This window comes from Dermacentor variabilis, chromosome 1, assembly GCF_050947875.1.
Source record: "Dermacentor variabilis isolate Ectoservices chromosome 1, ASM5094787v1, whole genome shotgun sequence".
Classification (NCBI taxonomy): Eukaryota; Metazoa; Arthropoda; class Arachnida; order Ixodida; family Ixodidae; genus Dermacentor; species Dermacentor variabilis.
The window spans coordinates 186109710-186128066 of record NC_134568.1 but is presented as its reverse complement, the minus strand read 5'-3'; the positions used below and the strand labels follow the sequence as shown (position 1 = coordinate 186128066).

At 45.2% G+C, this 18357-nt stretch overlaps 1 protein-coding gene across 1 annotated transcript in view; it reads right to left on the bottom strand.

Moving 5' to 3' along the window:
• The window catches only part of LOC142589665 (regulator of microtubule dynamics protein 1-like), an 82861-nt gene that overhangs the window by 30050 nt on the left and 34454 nt on the right, over positions 1 to 18357 (bottom strand). Inside the window, exon 6 of the mRNA XM_075701201.1 lies at positions 13375 to 13462. Within this exon, the coding sequence (XP_075557316.1) occupies positions 13375 to 13462 (88 nt within the window). The remainder of the gene's footprint in view (positions 1 to 13374; positions 13463 to 18357) is intronic.

Sequence of the window (18357 nt, the reverse complement as noted above, 5' to 3'; positions counted from 1 at the left end):
TACGGTCAAAGGTGGCAGGGGCGTTGCATAATCCAAACGGCATTACTTTAAATTGGTATAAGCCATTAGGTGTGATGAACGCGGTTTTTTCTCTGTCCATATCGTCAACAGCTATCTGCCAATATCCCGAACGAAGATCAATAGACGATAAATAGCTGGAACCGTGCAGGCAGTCAAGGGCGTCGTCTATACGTGGGAGCGGGTAGACGTCCTTCTTTGTAATGCTGTTCAAATGACGGTAGTCTACACAGAAGCGCCACGTGCCGTCCTTCTTAACCGACACCACAGGTGACGCCCAGGGACTCGATGAAGGCTTAATGATGTTTTTATCGAGCATTTTGTTCACTTCATCCTGAATTACTCGGCGTTCCGACGCAGAAACTCAATACGGTCGTCGGTGAATAGGCGCAGCATCGCCAGTAAGAATCCGATGCTTGACCGCGAGCGTCTGGCCTAAAGGGCGATCGTCCAAGTCGAAAATATCGCGGTAGGACGATAATACTTTGCAAAAGTCTTCAGCCTGCATAGAGGACAGGTCCGTCGCAACCATTTTCTTTATGTTGGGATCAACGCCCGAGGCAGGCGCGAGGGGCATGCTATGCTCGCGAGAACCATTGGTCGATAACGCTGCCACGTATTGGTCACAGAGACAATCAATGGTGGCAAGGCAAATACCTTGCGGTAGAATTTGCTTTGCCAATCCAAAGTTACAGACAGGCATGTGAGTGTGGTTCGCAGTAATAGTAAGTAGACTGTGAGGCACGGTGACGTCATACTGTATTGGGATGTCGGGCAGAGGAGTGACGAGGTATTCGCGATCAGGAACTGGTGGGAATGACAACAGTTCAATGTAGGCTATGGACTTTGGTGGCAGGCGAAGAAAGCTGGTGGAGCGTAAGCGGCAGTGGGGCGCGTCAGAAGGTTCTGCGAGCATCGGCAACTCAAGGCGAAGGGTACTGGAAGAGCAGTCAATAAGAGAAGAATGGGCGGAGAGAAAATAGAGGCTGAGAATGAGGTCGTGGGGGCAATGAGCAATTACGGTGAAGAGGACAGGAGTGTGGCGGCCGGCGATGCTGACACGTGCCGTACACATGCCGATGATAGGCACAGTACCGCCATCCGCAACGCGGACGACGCGTGCCAGCGCTGGGGTGAGGAGCTTGTTCAGTCGTCGTCGGAAGGCAGCACTCATAATAGAAAGATGTGCTCCTGTTTCGATGAGTGCCGTGACAGGATAGCTGTCAACGTCAACGTCAAGAAGGTTTCGGTTAGTAGGTAACGTGAGCAGAGGATTTGAGGGCAGGGTCGACAATGCAGCTTCACCTCCAAAAGTTGCAGTGCCTAGTTTTCCGGCTGGGTCCGGGAGGCGATGGGCGGCGAAGAGAAGCGGCGGGGTTGGGGCGAACGAGACTGGTGGCGTCGAGGTGAGGGCGAGCGGCTGTAGCGAAGGTTCGGAGCAGGGGCATCAGCGGTAGTGGGTTCATGGCGGGTGGCATAGTGTACAGAAGGTCCAAAGGTGCGGGAATAAGTAGCGCCGTAAGTCCGAGGAGGTGGTGGCCATTGGTTTTGGCAGTGACTGGCGACGTGGCCGATGCGACAGCAGTGGAAGCAGATTGGCCTGTCATCAGGGGTACGCCAATCGGACGGGTTGCGGCGAGATGTGGCAGAAAAGGACTGCCGGGGACGAGGAGGGCCGCTAGATAACTAGGGAACGCTGGGTTGAGACGTGGAACACACGGTGTTCGGACCCATGTTTTCAAATTCCTGTCTGACGACAGCCTGAAGCAACGCAATGGTGGTTGCTGGCGGATCGGGAGGCGTCGTGGAGAAGGCTGGCGAACAGGCGGCCTCGAGTTCGCGGCGAACAATACGGGTGACGTCGTCGCAGGTGGTGGTCTGACGCGGTCGACCCTCACATGTCGACGTAGCAGCAGTGTTGGGTAGCCGCGCAATGTGGTGCGAGATACGGCGGCTCTTAGCCTGTTCAAGGCGACGGCATTCTTTTATAATGGCGTCGATAGTCAAGACGTTGCCGAAAACAAGCAGACTGAAAGCGTCGTCGGTGATGCCTTTTAGCACATGTGCCACTTTATCTGCTTCGGACATATTATCTTCAGCTTTACGGCACAGAGCCAAGACGTCGAGGATGTAGGAAACGTACGGCTCTGTAGATGACTGAACACGAGACGCAAGAGCCTTTCTCGCGGCAGCCTTATGCCTAATGGGGTCGCCGAACAGTTCCCGTAGGTTTTCTTTGAAACTGTCCCTACTGGTTATTTCGTCATCATGCGTTTGGTGCCACACGCGTGGGGTGCCGCCGAGATAAAAGACGACATTGGCGAGCATAATCGTTGGGTCCCACCTGTTATTAGCACTGGCGTGCTCATACAGCTTGATCCAGTCGTCGACATCCTGTCCCTCCAGGCCAGAGAACACACCTGGGTCACGGTGTGGGGCAACCGTGACAATTGGAGCAGTCGGACAAGCCGAAGCCATTGCAGAGGCAAGCTCGTCACTGGGAGGCATGGTGACAAGTTCGGTATGCCGACCACTTCAGAGTTCCGTGATGAGGACGGGGATCGCTAACCTCCACCAGAAATGTTACGTGTGGAAAGGCACAGACGAAAGATGCTATTTACACCGGAGTCAGGCAGCCAGGCTGACACTCGCTCGTGCCAAGGGCACCGACCAACTTCTTCGTCGTTCTTGCGGCGGCTTGTCTCTTGAGCCATCGCTCGATGATATCGTAATAATATGGTTGTAACAAACAAAAAATTTAGCCCCATGATTCCACTCATTCTCGCTCAAGAAGTCTTGCAGTCAGCCATAGGTGGTGAGTTTTCATTTTTCCGGGAGGGGGCTAAGGCCTGATCAGCTTTCCGAAACCCCGAGTGTACATACACACACATATATACAAATATATGTATATATATATATACACACACACACATATACAGGGTGTCCCAGTTAACTTGGACGAAGATTTTTAAAAACCCAAGAGCTCTAGAGAAATCGTACCAACTGCATAGTAGCAGCAGTCGTATGTACTTACAGCCAGTATTTTTTCATCACGAACTATTAATTGATTTTAATCAGTGAACTTTTTAATTATTGACTGAATCACAAACATTAATTTCAGTGTCATAGGGGCCCTTAATTAACCTCCGAATCAAGCATTTACTTTGACCTGAAGTGGTGCTGGTTGTGTTTTCCAAGAAAAACAAAAGCCCGCAAAATATGAAACAGATGCGCACTCGCAAACCGCTACTCAAGCGCCTACAAGCAACCATTGAAATATATACGGCTGCATTTTCTTATCACTGCATCGTACAAGGCTCCACTACGCATAACGTGTCAGCGGCGTGTTCTCTTGATGCCACGACCATCACATAGCGTGAAGCCCTGTATCGAGCTGCCGCTGTTGGGAAAGCCATGTATCCGTGGCTACTTGCTTGGGAGCGCTTGAGTAGCGGCGCACGAGCGCATATCTATTTTGTATTTTGGGTGTTTCGCGCGCTTTTGTTTTTTCTCAGAAAAACCAACGAGGCAAAGTTGAGCACTAAAATGCTTGATTGGGAGGTTACTTGAGGTGCCCTACAACTTCGTAATTGATACGTTTGCGATTCAAGCAATAATTAAAAGTTCAATAATTAGATGTAATTAAGTAATACTTCGTGATGAAAAAAATATAGGCTGCAAGTACACACAACTATGGCTACTATGCAGTTTGTACGATTTCTCTAGAGTTCTTGGGTATCTTTAAAATCCTGGTCTAAATTAACTAGGACACAGTGTGTGTGTGTGGGGGGGGGGGGGGGGGTTGCACACTAAGTTTCTTCAAGTGCAAGTTCGTGTGACCTCGAAGAATTCGGGTGCTGAAGTGACGCCGTTATAAGAGTATGTACAAGACGTCATAGTAGGATACAGTTCAATTTCACGGCCTGAGTCCTCTCGGTATTGTAATCTTCCTTCGTTTAATTGTCACATACTTGGGAATCATTAATACTGCTTCGTCTTTCCGGCGAAACTGCAGTCTCTCTCCTTTATTTTTTGCGAGTCCGAGTATAAGTGCTGCTGCGTATGACTGCTGTCGATTCTGATTTCGAGTGAATCCGGCTTGGCCTCATTTCGGTTATTGAATGAATTATTCAGTGTTCCCCAACTATCACACATCAAGACTTAAAAAGATAGCAGTTGAGTTACTTGAAGAAAACCTAGTGCATATTGTTTCCAGTACAGTGGAGCCAGTACAGCCAGTAGTTTTTTCAATGAGAGATTTCATTTGGTAAATGCAAGTTATCTAACTTGAGAAGTACTGTCCTAATTTTTGAATTGTCAATGAGGCATATGTAGGCACCCAAAATGACATCTAATTGTGGTGTTTTCAGCGACATACTAATTGCATACAAATTTTCAGACTGGCAAAGAAACCTCACAAAGTATGCAAAATACCACGTGAGTGCGCTCCCACCCGCCTCATAAAGCAAGGCCCTCAAATAAGCTGATTTAAAGCAACTACATTGCCTGTCGCAAACCCGAAGAGACAGCCCATCACCTTGATAATAGTACGGAAGGAGCACCAAACGCAGGTTTTGTGGCTTCGTAGCTATTCCTTCGTCTCAATTCTACATCACACTTATCATCCGTCTCTCAAGGCCGACTGATCACATTGATAACAGAAGCCCCTTGATAACGAGGCCGAATTTACCAGGCCCGTGCCTGATGATGATATGTGGTTTTTTAATGGCGCAAGGGCCAGTTATGGCCAAAGAGCGCCATGTCCGTGTTAATGAGTTTGCAATGAAATCATGAGTCCGATGAAGTTGGTGTGACGTGGCTGTAGAGAGGCCTAAAACTGAGAGCTATAAGTTGCATAAAATACACAAGGAATAAAAATATGAGAATGGCTGAAGTGGGGTATGCTGTAAGTATAGGATGTTCAACAATGGTGTAATAGCGTTACATGAATAAAAATGGACAAGTGATTGTTGTTGACAAATAGCACAACAGCCTCAGCTGGTCCCTTGAGTACAAGGGCCTGGAGGCATGTGCTATAACAAAGGTTCACATCGCAACCGTGGCCTCTCGCAAGAGGCCGTGTTACGAATTTCTTGCACAGAAAACGTGGAGCGTGTCAACGTCGTTTAAAAAGGCTAAGGTAGATTGCATGTGAAATAGCGGTTCTCTGCCTAGAAACAGTGCCAGGTGAAGTGGTATACACTGACTGTATGCTAAAGGGAAGTGCTTTTTCCTTTCGGCTTGTGTTTCGCGGCATTCTAGGAAGACATGCTGAACACTGAGTGTCTCCCCACATCTACTACACATTGGACGCTCACCGCCACTTAACAAAAAGCTATGTGTACCGTAAGTGTGCCCTATTCTGAGACGACAGAATAGGACATCACTTCGTCTGGACTTGGTCAGTGATGGCCAGTATCCTAAATGTGGCTTAACTATGTGGAGTTTATTAAGGGTTTCCGAGTCCCATTTATGCTGCCAGTAGGTTCTGAGTTGTTTCCGTAAGTATGGCTTTAGGTCTGAGAAGGGAACGGCTGCGGACATGTTGCAAGCTTTTGTGTCTAAGGAGGTAGCAATTCGGTCTGCCAGGACGTTACCTTCAATACCTCTGTGTCCAGGCACCCAGCATATCGTTACATGTTGGCCAGAGGCATAAATAGTACACAGGAGAGAGAAAAGATCTGCAATTATTGGATTTCTGTGGTTGAAGCATGACATCAATGTTTTCACAACACTTAATGAGTCTGTGTATATGACCGCCTTACGTAGTTTTAACTGTTTGATGTGTTTTGCAGCCGACCATACTGCATACGCCTCTGCTGTGAAGATGCTTGTTTGAGGGTGCAGAACATCGGACTCGGAAAAGGATGGGCCGACGGCTGCATATGACACGCCAGCATGTGATTTAGACGCATCTGTGTAATACTCTGGACAAGGGTATTTAAATTGTAATTCCAGAAAATGCATATGAATGTGCGCCTCTGGAGCGTGCTTCGTTACCTCCACAAATGACGTGTCACAGTCAATGGTTCGCCACAACCACGGTGGAAACGGCTTGGCAGAAGCCATTAGTCTATTTTCACGAATATGAACATCCATCTCCTCGCTCAGCTTTGTCACACGGATCGAGAATGGCTCTCTGGCTGTAGGTTTGTTGTGAAAGAGTGTTGCAGAGGTCATATCGTTTATGGTGGGATAACAAGGATGGTGTTCATTAGCATGTACTTTCAGAAAATAATTAAATGTAGAATATGACCGCTGCAGATCGAGCGACCATTCATTCGATTCGACATAGAGGCTTTGAATCGGACTCGTCCTAAAGGCGCCGGTGGCGAGGCGGATACCAAGATGATGCACAGGGTCCAGCATCTTGAGAGCACTGGGTGTAGCTGAGTGATACACAACGGCACCGTAGTCTAAGCGCGATCGTACAAGGCTCCTGTAGAGGTTCATGAGGCATTTCCTGTCGCTTCCCCATGTTGTATGTGACAGTATTTTCAGGATGTTCATTGTTTTAAGGCATTTAGCTTTCAAATACTTGATATGAGAAATGAAGGTTAGTTTTGAGTCGAGTATTATGCCTAAAAATTTATGTTCAGTGTTGAGTGGTATGTGTTGTCCATGCAGCATAATATCAGGATCTTGTATCAAGCCTCTCTTTCTAGAAAAAACAGGCCCGTGCCTTCCATTTCTTTTTAATAAGTTGGTTCCAGTTTGTTCCATGTACAGTAGAACCTCGTTCATACATTTTGGAAAAAACGACGAGAAAAAAACGTACCAACCGGGAAGATGTACGATCCGAAGTAATTAAAAAAGTATAACAGACTCAACTATAGTTGACATCTACGTAATGCGAAGCATCGCAGCACCAGACACTGATGCACGTCGAGCTGGTGGTATCCCTGCGGGCGGCCTGAGATGCATATTGTTGTTTTCCTATTGAGTGGTGTTTTAAGAAGGCGACTGGAAGTGAAGTCAAGCAGATGGGGGACACCGGATGCCGCCGAAGCGAAACATGATGCCCACATCACACCGTCTGCAAGAGTGAATGGCAGCACATTCGGATTATCACTTACTAAAAGCCTGCAATACGGCATACCAATGGCACTATGCACCACGCCCTGTAAGAGAGATAAGTGAAGATGCTTATTGCAATAGGTTTGGCGGCGATAGCTGGGACGACCCAGGCAGAGATTTGCTGGTATCGGCATAAGAAACTGTGCGCGTCGTCATTTTCACGAGAAGCGGGCAGCTATATACTGTCGTTGATCGTGCACACCTCACGCCTTTTCTTGTTCAGAGAGGATCTAGTGGCCGGAAAATGTATAATATCGCAGTCTGCAGCAGGGAAAGGCGGCACGTTTCGGTTCTCGCTTATTAAAAGCCTGCGCTACGCTTCCAACGGCACCACACACTGTGAAATAGATAGGCAAAGATGCTTTTCACAATAGGATTGGCAGTGATAGCTGCGAATGCCGTATTCGACGACCCAGGAGAAGATTTGCTGGTACCGAAACGAGAAACTAAGTGCGTGCCGGCATTTTCATGCGAGATGGGCCGGGGAGTATTAGAATGAAGCTGCCGTGGCGGGCAGCTACATAGAGTTCTAAATCGTGCACACCTCGCGCATTTTCTTGTTTACAAGGGATCTGGCGGCCGCAAAAAGTAGCATACGATCGCATTTTGGTGACGTACTGTACATTGGTGCCGAAAGACCGTGCTTTCCGGGAACTTATGAAGTGGTAAACAATAATCATAACTCTATTGGGTCATTTTTTTGTGTTCTCGATTGCGAACGTTGGCACCAGGAAAACATACATAACGGGAATGCATCAACGAGGTTCTACTGTATTTATGCTGATGGTACACGATTTTCATTAAAGAAATTTCAGAATCGCAGAGTTACAGAAACTGAACATGTCATTTTCAAAAATACATTGTTTGGACATTTGTTGCGATGCAAAAACTGTATGCCCCCCTTAATTTTGCCTGTTGCCCTGTTCATGGTGCAGTATAATCCAGACCTCGCACAAGACCAGTCCAAGGAGGAAGGTGACTATTGTTAGTAGATGGCTTCACCGAATTAAGAAAAAGAAACTGCAGAAACACTCTGCTACATATCGAACAAAAAAATTAACTGACGATTATGTACGATATTCCCTAATGCGAAATTTGAGCGCAGCTCTATAAGCGTTTTCATATCGCAATACAATAGGTGGTGCGGACAATCTGTCTTGTGTGGCACGTTACAAATGGAGCGAATTGTAGCGCGACTGCTTTGCTTATTGCGAGATCGCCAGGCGCAGCCTGTGAATGATGCGTGGTTGCGATTCACAGCAGCCGCCGTAAACAGACCTTTGCTAATGCACCGCTTTATTTTCATATATAGTATCGTTATCTGTGAAAAGCCGACACGTGCTACTCTGGCGCCATCTCGTAGCCATCGCATAATATATGTATATGTGTTCTATATATATATATATATATATATATATATATACACATACATATATATATACAATACAGTCGAACCCGGATATATCGAATTCGCCAGGGATCGGAAAATAGTTCGATATAGCGAAAATTCGATATACAGATATAGGCCAAAAAAAGCACTCGCAATCATAAAAAATTGTGGCTTACCAATTGGAACAGCCGCGAATCACATAGCATGTGCACACAATATGAAAGCGCTTTATTTCACAGAAAAAAAAAATCACTAATTTTGGGCTGCTTTTTCCTGAGAAATGAAGTTTAGAACACTAGTCTCAATCTTTTCGAGACTGTCCAGGTGCGAGAGCCCAGTGCCTTCCATTTCACCGCAAGAGCGCCGAATCAGGCTGAACGCCAACACCAGTTCAGTGGCTGTGCACGGACGCGTTTCTTCGACAACACAGTTGCCCTCGTCGTCGCTGGAATCGCCGTCTTGAACGCCAGCTATTCCAGCCACAATGTCCTCATCAGCGAGGTCGGCTACTGCTTGAACTTCGCTGTCAGCGTTAATGAAGTCAACAACAGTAACTTCAGATGGGACGGCGCCGGGAAAATTGGACAAGTCGCGGAACGCGTCCTCCAAGCACGCATTGTCATTTAAAGCTTCCGGACATTCATCTCCGGCCCCCCACTTCAAGGCCTGCCTTGCCGAAACAGTTGGCTATTGTGGCCTGCTTCATGTCGACCCAAGCGCAGGTAATCATCTGGATCGCGCCGAGCAGGTCAATCTTGAGATCGGTTCCCATGCGGAGGTTTATGAGGAGCCGTTGAATAAGTCGCTTCCGATAGCCTACCTTGAATGCCTTTATGATACCCTGGTCGAGGGGCTGCAGTCTCGCTGTGGTGTTCGGCGGGAGGAACTTTAATTCGATGTGCTGCAGCTTGCAAGTCGTTTGATGGGCCAAACAGTTCAAAAAATCAAAATCAAATGTTTTATTTCCAACAAACTTGTTGGGGGTCCTCCAGGCGAAAAGCTGCGATATACAGCTTGAATGTGCCTGAAGGCCCTCACATGGCAGCAGTACAAATGCAATATACAATGCAATGGGTTACATTTACAATAATTACAAAGATCACATTTCAAAAATTTCTTTACAAAAATATGTCCTAAGCTGTTTTCGAGTCAAGGTATTTGTCATAACAATTTCTTTCCCAAATTTATTAAGCAGTGAAGGTAGCGTGTGTCTTAGCGACTGCATGAGGTAATTTGTACGCCTGTACGGTACTAACCACCTGTCTTTGCTGCGGGTACGCGCATCACTTTTGTCATATTCAAGTCGTGACGTATTCTTTAAAAATATTTGAAACTTTTCGGAGCCGAAGTAGAAAGAATGCAGTAGCCTGTATTCGTAAATGTTAGTTACGTGTATTATGTTATAACTTTCAAAAAGTTGCGCAGTAGAATGGAAATAAGGTACATTCGCTACATGTCGAAGTGCTCGTTTTTGAAGTTGAAGAAGTGCATGAAGATTACGTTTCGTGGTGGTAGCCCATACAAGCGCACAATAATTCAGATGTGATTGAAACAAGGCATAATATATGTACAACTTTACTTTCTCTGGGAAAAAATGACGGCAACGGGACAATGCACCTGCGGCAGATGACAATGATTTCATAATTTGTTCAATGTGATATGTCCAGTTCATATCTTCTGACAGCGTCACGCCCAATACTTTGTATTTGGTTACAATCTCAATGGGCGCGCCATCCAACAATAATTCTTCATTTAAATAAGACTGCCTGCCTCTTGCCTTGAACAATATGGCCTTTGATTTGGAGCTATTAATTGTTAGAGCGTTATCACGAGACCAACTCGACAATTTAGAAAGGATACTGCGCGATCTTTGTAACAGATCATCAAGATCATTGTCAGAGACAAACAGGCTCGTATCGTCAGCGTATAGTACAATACCTTTGCCTTCTGGTTGTCTACCAGAAGGCAAACTCGGCGGCCCGACTTGCCCAACTCAGTGTCCCAAGCCTGCAGCCATTCAACAAAAAGTTGACGTGTCATCCAGGCCTTCTTATTATACAGCCGTAGCAGACGGGAAGCTGTTTACAGTTCTTGAAGCAGCGCGGCGACTTGCTCTTCCCGATCACGAATGGCCGTAGCTTGCACAAGCCGTCCATGTTGGCTGCAAGCAGCACCGACACATGCACTTTGCTAATTTTACCGCCATGGCATGAGGTTCTACGAAGAGCGAGTGTCTTCGGCAACATTTGCCAAAAGAGACCAGTTTCGTTTGCATTGAAGATTTCTGCAGGCGAAAACTTCTCAGTGATCTTCGGCCACTCCTCAGAAAGCCACTGCTGCATCTCCTGGCTGCTGACAGCCCCACTTTCGCCTGAAATGGCCTTTCCTACAATGCCATGGCGGTTTTTAAACCGTTGCAGCCATCCAGTGCCACCACAACAGTTCTCTTCGCCAAGAGCCGTAGCAAACCATTTGGCCTTTTCGATTAACATCGGGCCATCCACGGGTATATTTTTCACTCAGATTTCAAGAAACCATGTATAGAGTGCCTTCTCCACTTTTTCAAAAGCAGCAGGCCGCACACGACACGCTCCTGAGCGACTTTCCTCACCTGCTTTAAGCTTGATGTCCTGCTTGTTTTTTAAACAACGTACTTAAGTACTCCGCGGAATGCCGAATGCACCCGCCACAGAGGACTTCTTTTCTCCATTCTCGACACGCCGGATTACTTCAAGCTTTCTTGCAAAGTCCAGATTCTTCCTCTTTTTTATGTCAGCGGATGCCATAGCTCACCAGATGACCGCAATCACACACGCTACACACGGCACGTTGAAACAGAGGTACGCACAACAAAACGCGCAATGCGAAGACGGAGCAGTCCGAGCGAAGCCTGTTTGAGCGGCAGTCAACGGGCCTGCAAAGGAACGACAAAGGGAAAAGAAAGAAGAGAGCGGGGAAAAAGATCGGCGGAATATGCCGTCGAAGGCGCTGTGTTCGTTTTTTTAGCCCTCTCTGGCTCTCTTGTCTCCCCTGGCCCACGAGCGACCGTGCCGACCCCTCACTCTCTCTCTCTCCCTTTTCCCAGGAAGTGTGGCTTGGAAATGTCGCAGCGTCTCCATGCCGCGCACTCTCTTCGCTGCGCTCCAACGCCCTTGCACAATGCACACGCCGGCGGTAGAGGAGGAGCGAGAGAGCTCGCGCCGGTGGGGCGCAAGAACGGGGGAAAGGCTCTGCGTCTCCATCGCTAAGCGACGGCCGCGCATGCGCAGAGGAGGAGCCTGCTGACTGACTATGCGGAAATGTTTTCCCCTGAGGACCAGGCACGAATGTCTTTGGGAAAAGCACACCTTCCAGGGGCACGGCGTTCGATATATCGAATGTCCAACGAAAATGGAATTCGATATACTACGCAATTGTCCTATACTTTTACATAGTATTTTCAAGGGGGTAAGCTGTGTGTTAGATATAGCCAATAATTCGAAATATGCGGGTTCGATATATCTGGGTTCGACTGTATGTGTGTGTATATAGAGTGGCACTACACTTTTCACGCTTTCGCCGTACTTTTCATCTCATGCTTTCCCTGTAGCCTCCTCCTCCTCTTCGCTTTTCATCCCCCACTGCACTCAGTGTTCACTGTCATCCTTCAATCTGTTGGTTCACTGAATTACACAGACGCCGAGGCACACCGACGCTCAATGCAGGAATGCGCACTTAAGAGTTGGGCTCTAAAATGCAATTCCAACCAGACCTTTAAAAGAAGCTTGGCTAGCGGTTCAACCTCTTGCTGCTTTTACAGAATGTGCAGAAATTACACTAGGAACACCGGACACAGAAATAGAGGCACCAGTACTAGTTCAGAAAACATGGGAAGAACCAATTTGTGCTTAGAGAGAAGCAAGCTGAAGTAGAAGGAAGGTAAGAAAATATTATTACAGTAAAAGCTATTGAGTTGAAAATTTCAAAATCCGTCTGTTCAATTTAGAGGAAGTGAAAAGCAGACAAGACACTCACTTTGTATATTTAAATTTTTTTTTCTCACAGGTACTTCTAAATAAGCCATTTTTTTTTTCATATCTTGGGTGATCACAAAAAATTTAAGATAAACTAAACTGCTTTTGTTTCATTCAAGACACTAAGAATCAAGTGAAAATTTGATATTTTGCAGTATATAGTAAAATCATGTTAAACGGAACCTCAAGGGACTGGTGAAATACGTTCCGATTAACAGGAGTTCCATTTACTTAGAAATATCTGTGCAGGTGCAGCACTATGTGTGATGCAGCCTGTGACGTAGTTAGTTTTGGTTTCAAGGAGGCACAGGTGGCAACATGCAGAACAAAAACATATTTCTTACTGCTCCAGTTGGTGGCAGAATAACATGCAGTCATGCAGGGGAAGCCGAAATTACCAAACAGGGCACCATCAGAAATTTTGGTTCTGCTTAACTTGGCCGTCTATGGGGCGAGTGGCGGTGCCACAAAGCTGTACATGCTATGAATTAAACATTTATCGAACTTTTGCCTGCTTGAGTTTCTGCCACCAATGTTTAAGGATGGCTATCTGGACAGGTACCAAAAAAAATGTATTTCAGATCCTGCCTCATTCTGAAAAATTTTTTCTTTAGATCTAACTTGCTTCTGATGTTTCTGTTTACAGAGAGTGGCGAAAATTTTTGTTCGAATAGACAGAAGTTCTTTTGCATTGCCGAAATACAAAATTAGCTCATTTAGAGGCTTTTCCGTTTGAGCGGCGATTTCCGTTTACCAAGATTTTACTACATATTGCAACCAACATTTCTTAAAGGAAAAAGCATACAAGCATCAGCCCCCAACCGTCAAAAAGGAAGTATATAATGATACAACACTGACAAAAGTGTACAAGCCCACCTCTTCATAACTGGAGCTTGGGATTTCTGAAAATATAAGCTGCCCTGCCTTCCTGATGATCCATGGGGTACCTGCCACCTCATAGCACCTGCAAAAATTACAAGAACTCAAAAATTCTGGTCGAGCAGTTTCATGAAACTAAAGATTTCACAAAGCCAAAGTTAATGCTACTGCAGAAAGTCAGATTACGCGAGGTCATAGTTCCATATAGCGGATTAGCCATAGGCTACATGTATGCCACAGCACGACATAAGAGAATGCCTAATATTACAGAATGCCCTGGAAGCTAGCCATAATTACTTTGGCGACTAGCCAGTTCATATCAAGAGAACTGTCATGAAGTGAAAATAACTTTACGTGCAATTTAGCAATTTGAACATATACCGTAAAATCCAAACAGATGCCCCATCGCCGAAAGAAAACCCATCCCTGTTTTCGGCATGATTTGCAATTTTTTCTAAAACACCGAAAGATAGCCCACTTCATAATCCCTCGGCCCTGGGAGCGTGGCGACAAAAATGGGGTTTGTTAGCTACTGCGGAACATAAGGGACACTGCTGAAAGGGAAGGACAGTTTTATTTGGTTCATCCCCCTTGGCTGCAATGGTCACCTTGTCTCAAACTGATACCACAGGAGATAAGTGAACAATGCTGACAGGTCATCCCCCATGTTTTGTTCGACAATAATATTGACTGTTCTTCTGAACACTTTGAAGAATACTGAACAAGGGCTTACAACCAAAACTTCACAACCTTCGGCTGCAGTGCTTTTTGTTACGTTTTCTCAATTGTACACCGAAATTTAGTCCATTCCCTCTTTTTACGTGATTTGCTCTACATTTTAGTTGTGCTATCTCTCAGGATATTACGGTAGTCATAAAAACTAGCAAAATACAACTTCACTAAAACGAAACAAAATGATGTCACCATAGACACTTAGGTAGACAGTATTTGATACGAGACTTCCATTATTATTCAATCTGTCAGTAAAGTATACGTGGCTGCAAAATATGAGCCAGTCAAATTACAGCTTTGATAGCTGGAATACTGACAGGTACATCTCCATACTTTGGACCTGGGCAAGGAGTGTTTCACAGGTGTCATGCCCATTAGTTAATTTTCTACTCCACTCACACATTTGTTACTGCGACATACGTTACCATACTTCGGTTTCATCCTTTGATAATTTTCAATTCGTTTTACACCTCCACTTGTCAAAGATCCGATCACAGTTGCTCGGTCTTTGCTACATTTCTCCAATGAGGTGGTATTCTTCAACAGTGGGACCATTTAAATTTTATTCAACTGCAATCTTCTGCTACCTGCTGGACATTTTTTTACATTACTAGCAACAATTTTTCCAAATTATTTATACAACAGTGGTGCACAATTTTAAAATTTTATTACAAATTTGATTCGCATTTGACAGATCCTAATATTCAAAATTTTTCACTGCCTGAACACCCAACAATAAACCATGATGCAGACATTGCATTTGAATGTGTGAACTCCGCATTGAATTTGTCAATTTCAAGCTACGAGCACAAAGTAGTGCAATTTTCCTGGCTTCTGTGTACATCTGTGTCAAGATTAATGGGGTTAGGATGTAATACAGTCAATTTCCGATAATTCAACCTCCACGCAACTGTTGACAGTGATTCAATTATGCGGCAGGTCGAATTAAAATGAAAAAAAAAAATTATGTGGCAGTATTTCCTTGGGTTTAACATACCTTGGAGCCAAATGCGCGCCCACTTTCTGTGTGTCCAAAATGGAGAATTAACGTAGAAATAACAAAGTTCCTAACCAAAGTAGAAATCCAACAGACGCGATTTTTTAGGATAGCGGCCGGTTTCATAAAGTCAGCTTCGCCGCAATACAGCCCTGTTATGTGGTAAAACGTACGCACGCGGTTTTGGTTTCCTATTCGCTTGCACCACGCAGGCAATTTTCAACCCAATTTCCTTGGAAAACGAAAGGTGCCCATTAAAATAGATTAAATACCATAATCAGCCATCGTGAGCTACCCTTATTACTAGAGACTCTTCCTAGGACGGGCGGAAAATAGACATTTTCGACGGGAGATGACGTCTATTTTCCCCCCGTCCTAGTAAGATTCTCCAAACTCAAATGAGGCTACTTTAGAGACGTGCACCATCGAACTTGCCGTAAAGCTACATTGCTGTTGCACTTGCTTTTTTAAAATTCTCTTTCATACATTGAAGCACAAAGGTAATTGGAAAACCTATGTATTTCATCCCACACTTTGGGAAATAATCTCAAAACTTATCATGGAGATATCTGGCTATAATTCATAAATTGCAATATGTGCCCTCAAGTAATTAAGAAGTTAATTAGTGCATTTCTTAATAAGCTGATCATATTTAGATTTATTGTGCTAGTAATGTCCGCCTCTTCGAACAACCCAGTTCAAGGACAAAAATTAGGCTATCTGCCACGGGCAATTTTTAGAAATTTAGGGAAAACTTAAATGATGACTGTGCACGCGCGCGCGCACGCACGCACGTGCACACACACACACACACACACACACACACACACACACACACACACACACACACGAATCTAATATACGCTAGCTATTTCTATTAGAAAATTAACTACTCAGCAATTTAGAATATCGAAACAAACCCAATGCTTTGCAGAAACCAACTGAAAGTTTTGTTACTGTTCTCCGTCTGCTAAACAAAGTACTGCAAATTATCACACATGAAACAACAAATTTTCGGAGCAATTCAGAAACAAAATGAGTAAATGCAAGCTTTGTTTATTGTTTTGCAGCTGAAGCCTACATTACAACCTGATATTTCTGATTGTTGCACCTTAGTTTTATGGCATTCATGCAGCAGTTTTACTTTTCACACTACAAACAGTGATGTTTTCGTGGCAGCAGGCCCTAATGCATCTGTTAATGGCACGTAGGTCCTTTAGCAGCTTTTTCTCTTTTTTCCCACAAATTTTAGTTTTTTTTTTCGGCAACTATTTAACCAGTTTTGGAAAGCTAGTCTTACAGCAGCTAATCAGCCTTTGAAAGCTTGCTTGCTACAAAGATGTTGAGAGGCTATTCCTGCAGTTTTCTTTAATGACAATTGCTGATCTTTTGTTTAAAACTGATCCTAATTGTCCTTGATAGCTGTCTTTTTTTCTTCAGCTAGTACAAGCATGGAATCTATGTTTAATCCATTGTTCGCATAATATTTTGGTGGAGGTTGGTGTTCCCCGTCATCACCACAAAGTTCTACAGTGGCCACACCGTCCAACTTTCCACCATAGCTCCCAGTCATGGCACCTTCCCTGCACCTACATCTGCTACTCAACAACATGCGTCACGGTTACCAATCCTGCGTCTCTGGTGTATTCACTGGCCAAGATGAAGTTGACTTTGAGGTTTGACTCGGCATGTATAAGCGTGTTAGCCAGGACAATCGCTGCGACCCTACCATAATGCTAGCAAATGTAATATTCTACTTGGGTGGAACACTGTTTTGGTTCCAGACTCACGAGGACGAGCTGTGTAGCTGGGATGCCTTGAAGGACAAGCTCAACGACCTTTCGAGACCTGACCAATCACTAACTGGCTGCAAGAAAAGAACTTGCTAGCCGAGTGCAATCTTCCACTGAATTGGATGCCTTGTACATACACGACAAGCTCGCTCGTTTTCAGAAAGTCTACAACAATATGGCTGAGGCTGACAAAGTAGTACAATAATGTTTTCACCAGCGATGTTGCTGTCAAGGAATGCTGCTGCTTCAAGGTGTCCAAAAGCTGGCGCATCCATTCCACAGTTCTCCCATCTCCCGAACACGGCTGAGACGTAATCCTGTGTCAACCTTACCACTGCACCCCCCCCTTTAATGGGGGTGTAACATGTTCTCAGAGAGCTCGACGCTGCAAGTCCAGCCCAGTTCCATCCAAGGCCACCTAACCATACCACTAACAATCGATGTCAGCGATCTCCCTTATTCAGGCAGTTGTGCAGCAAGAATTTTTCAACCTCGGTTTTCCTGCTGCCTGTTCTGCCTGCCTACCTGGCCCCAGGCCGGTGCTGACAGCAGTGCCTCGCAGTGACCTGTATTCTCCTCCCAGATTCTGCTGAGTGAAAAACTCTATACAACAAGCCAATGTGCTTCTGTTGCCACCGAATTGGCCATGTAGCTCATCACTGCCGTACCTCCTGGACGTCCTTGCCTTGGAGATACTTTTCACTTGTCCTCGACCACATGCCAATCCTCGCCACTACTTGCCTCGCTGTACGTCTCCTACATCTCCCACTGCTGCAGATGAGACTCGTCCTGCTAGCTAGCCGTCAACTCAGCACCGTCTGTCCCTGTTGCCTAACGCATGCCACTATTTGTCAACGACCAGTTATGGAGCATCAAGGTCGGAAAACTAGACCATAACAGCTCCTGGAGGTAGCGCTGCATTATTTTTATCATGCTGAAATCCTCAGTTGACACTACCAACTAACGGGAACCTACTTGATGTTCACATCGACAGTGTCCCTTTGACGGTGTTAATTTCAGGGTGTCTACCAAGTTGACATTTCCAAATTCTCTGAGTTTTCCAGGTTTTCCCTGAGTGCCTTTGCAAAATTACCTGAGTGATGCAGAACTGTTTTATGTCAAGACGAGCTGAAACCATATCGCTCGATGCGGTCACTCTCTAGTAAGCATATAAAAAAATTTAAAAAAAAAACGACTTAATCCAATTTGAATACTAAGGAGTAGTGTTCATGTTATTCAAGAAAAGAATAGAAGGGAGGGGTTAGTAAAATGCACAGCAAATAAAATGTCTTCAAAAGAAAATTGCAAATAGAGTCGGATTTTCTCAAATACGAATAAAAAGGAGATGCATACAGAAGCAAATATTTTGGAATATGAGCTATTCCTATCAACTGATAGCAAACGCAGTGGTATGAGGTTTGAACTTTGTCACAATTCAGATTCTCTCTCAAGAGCTCG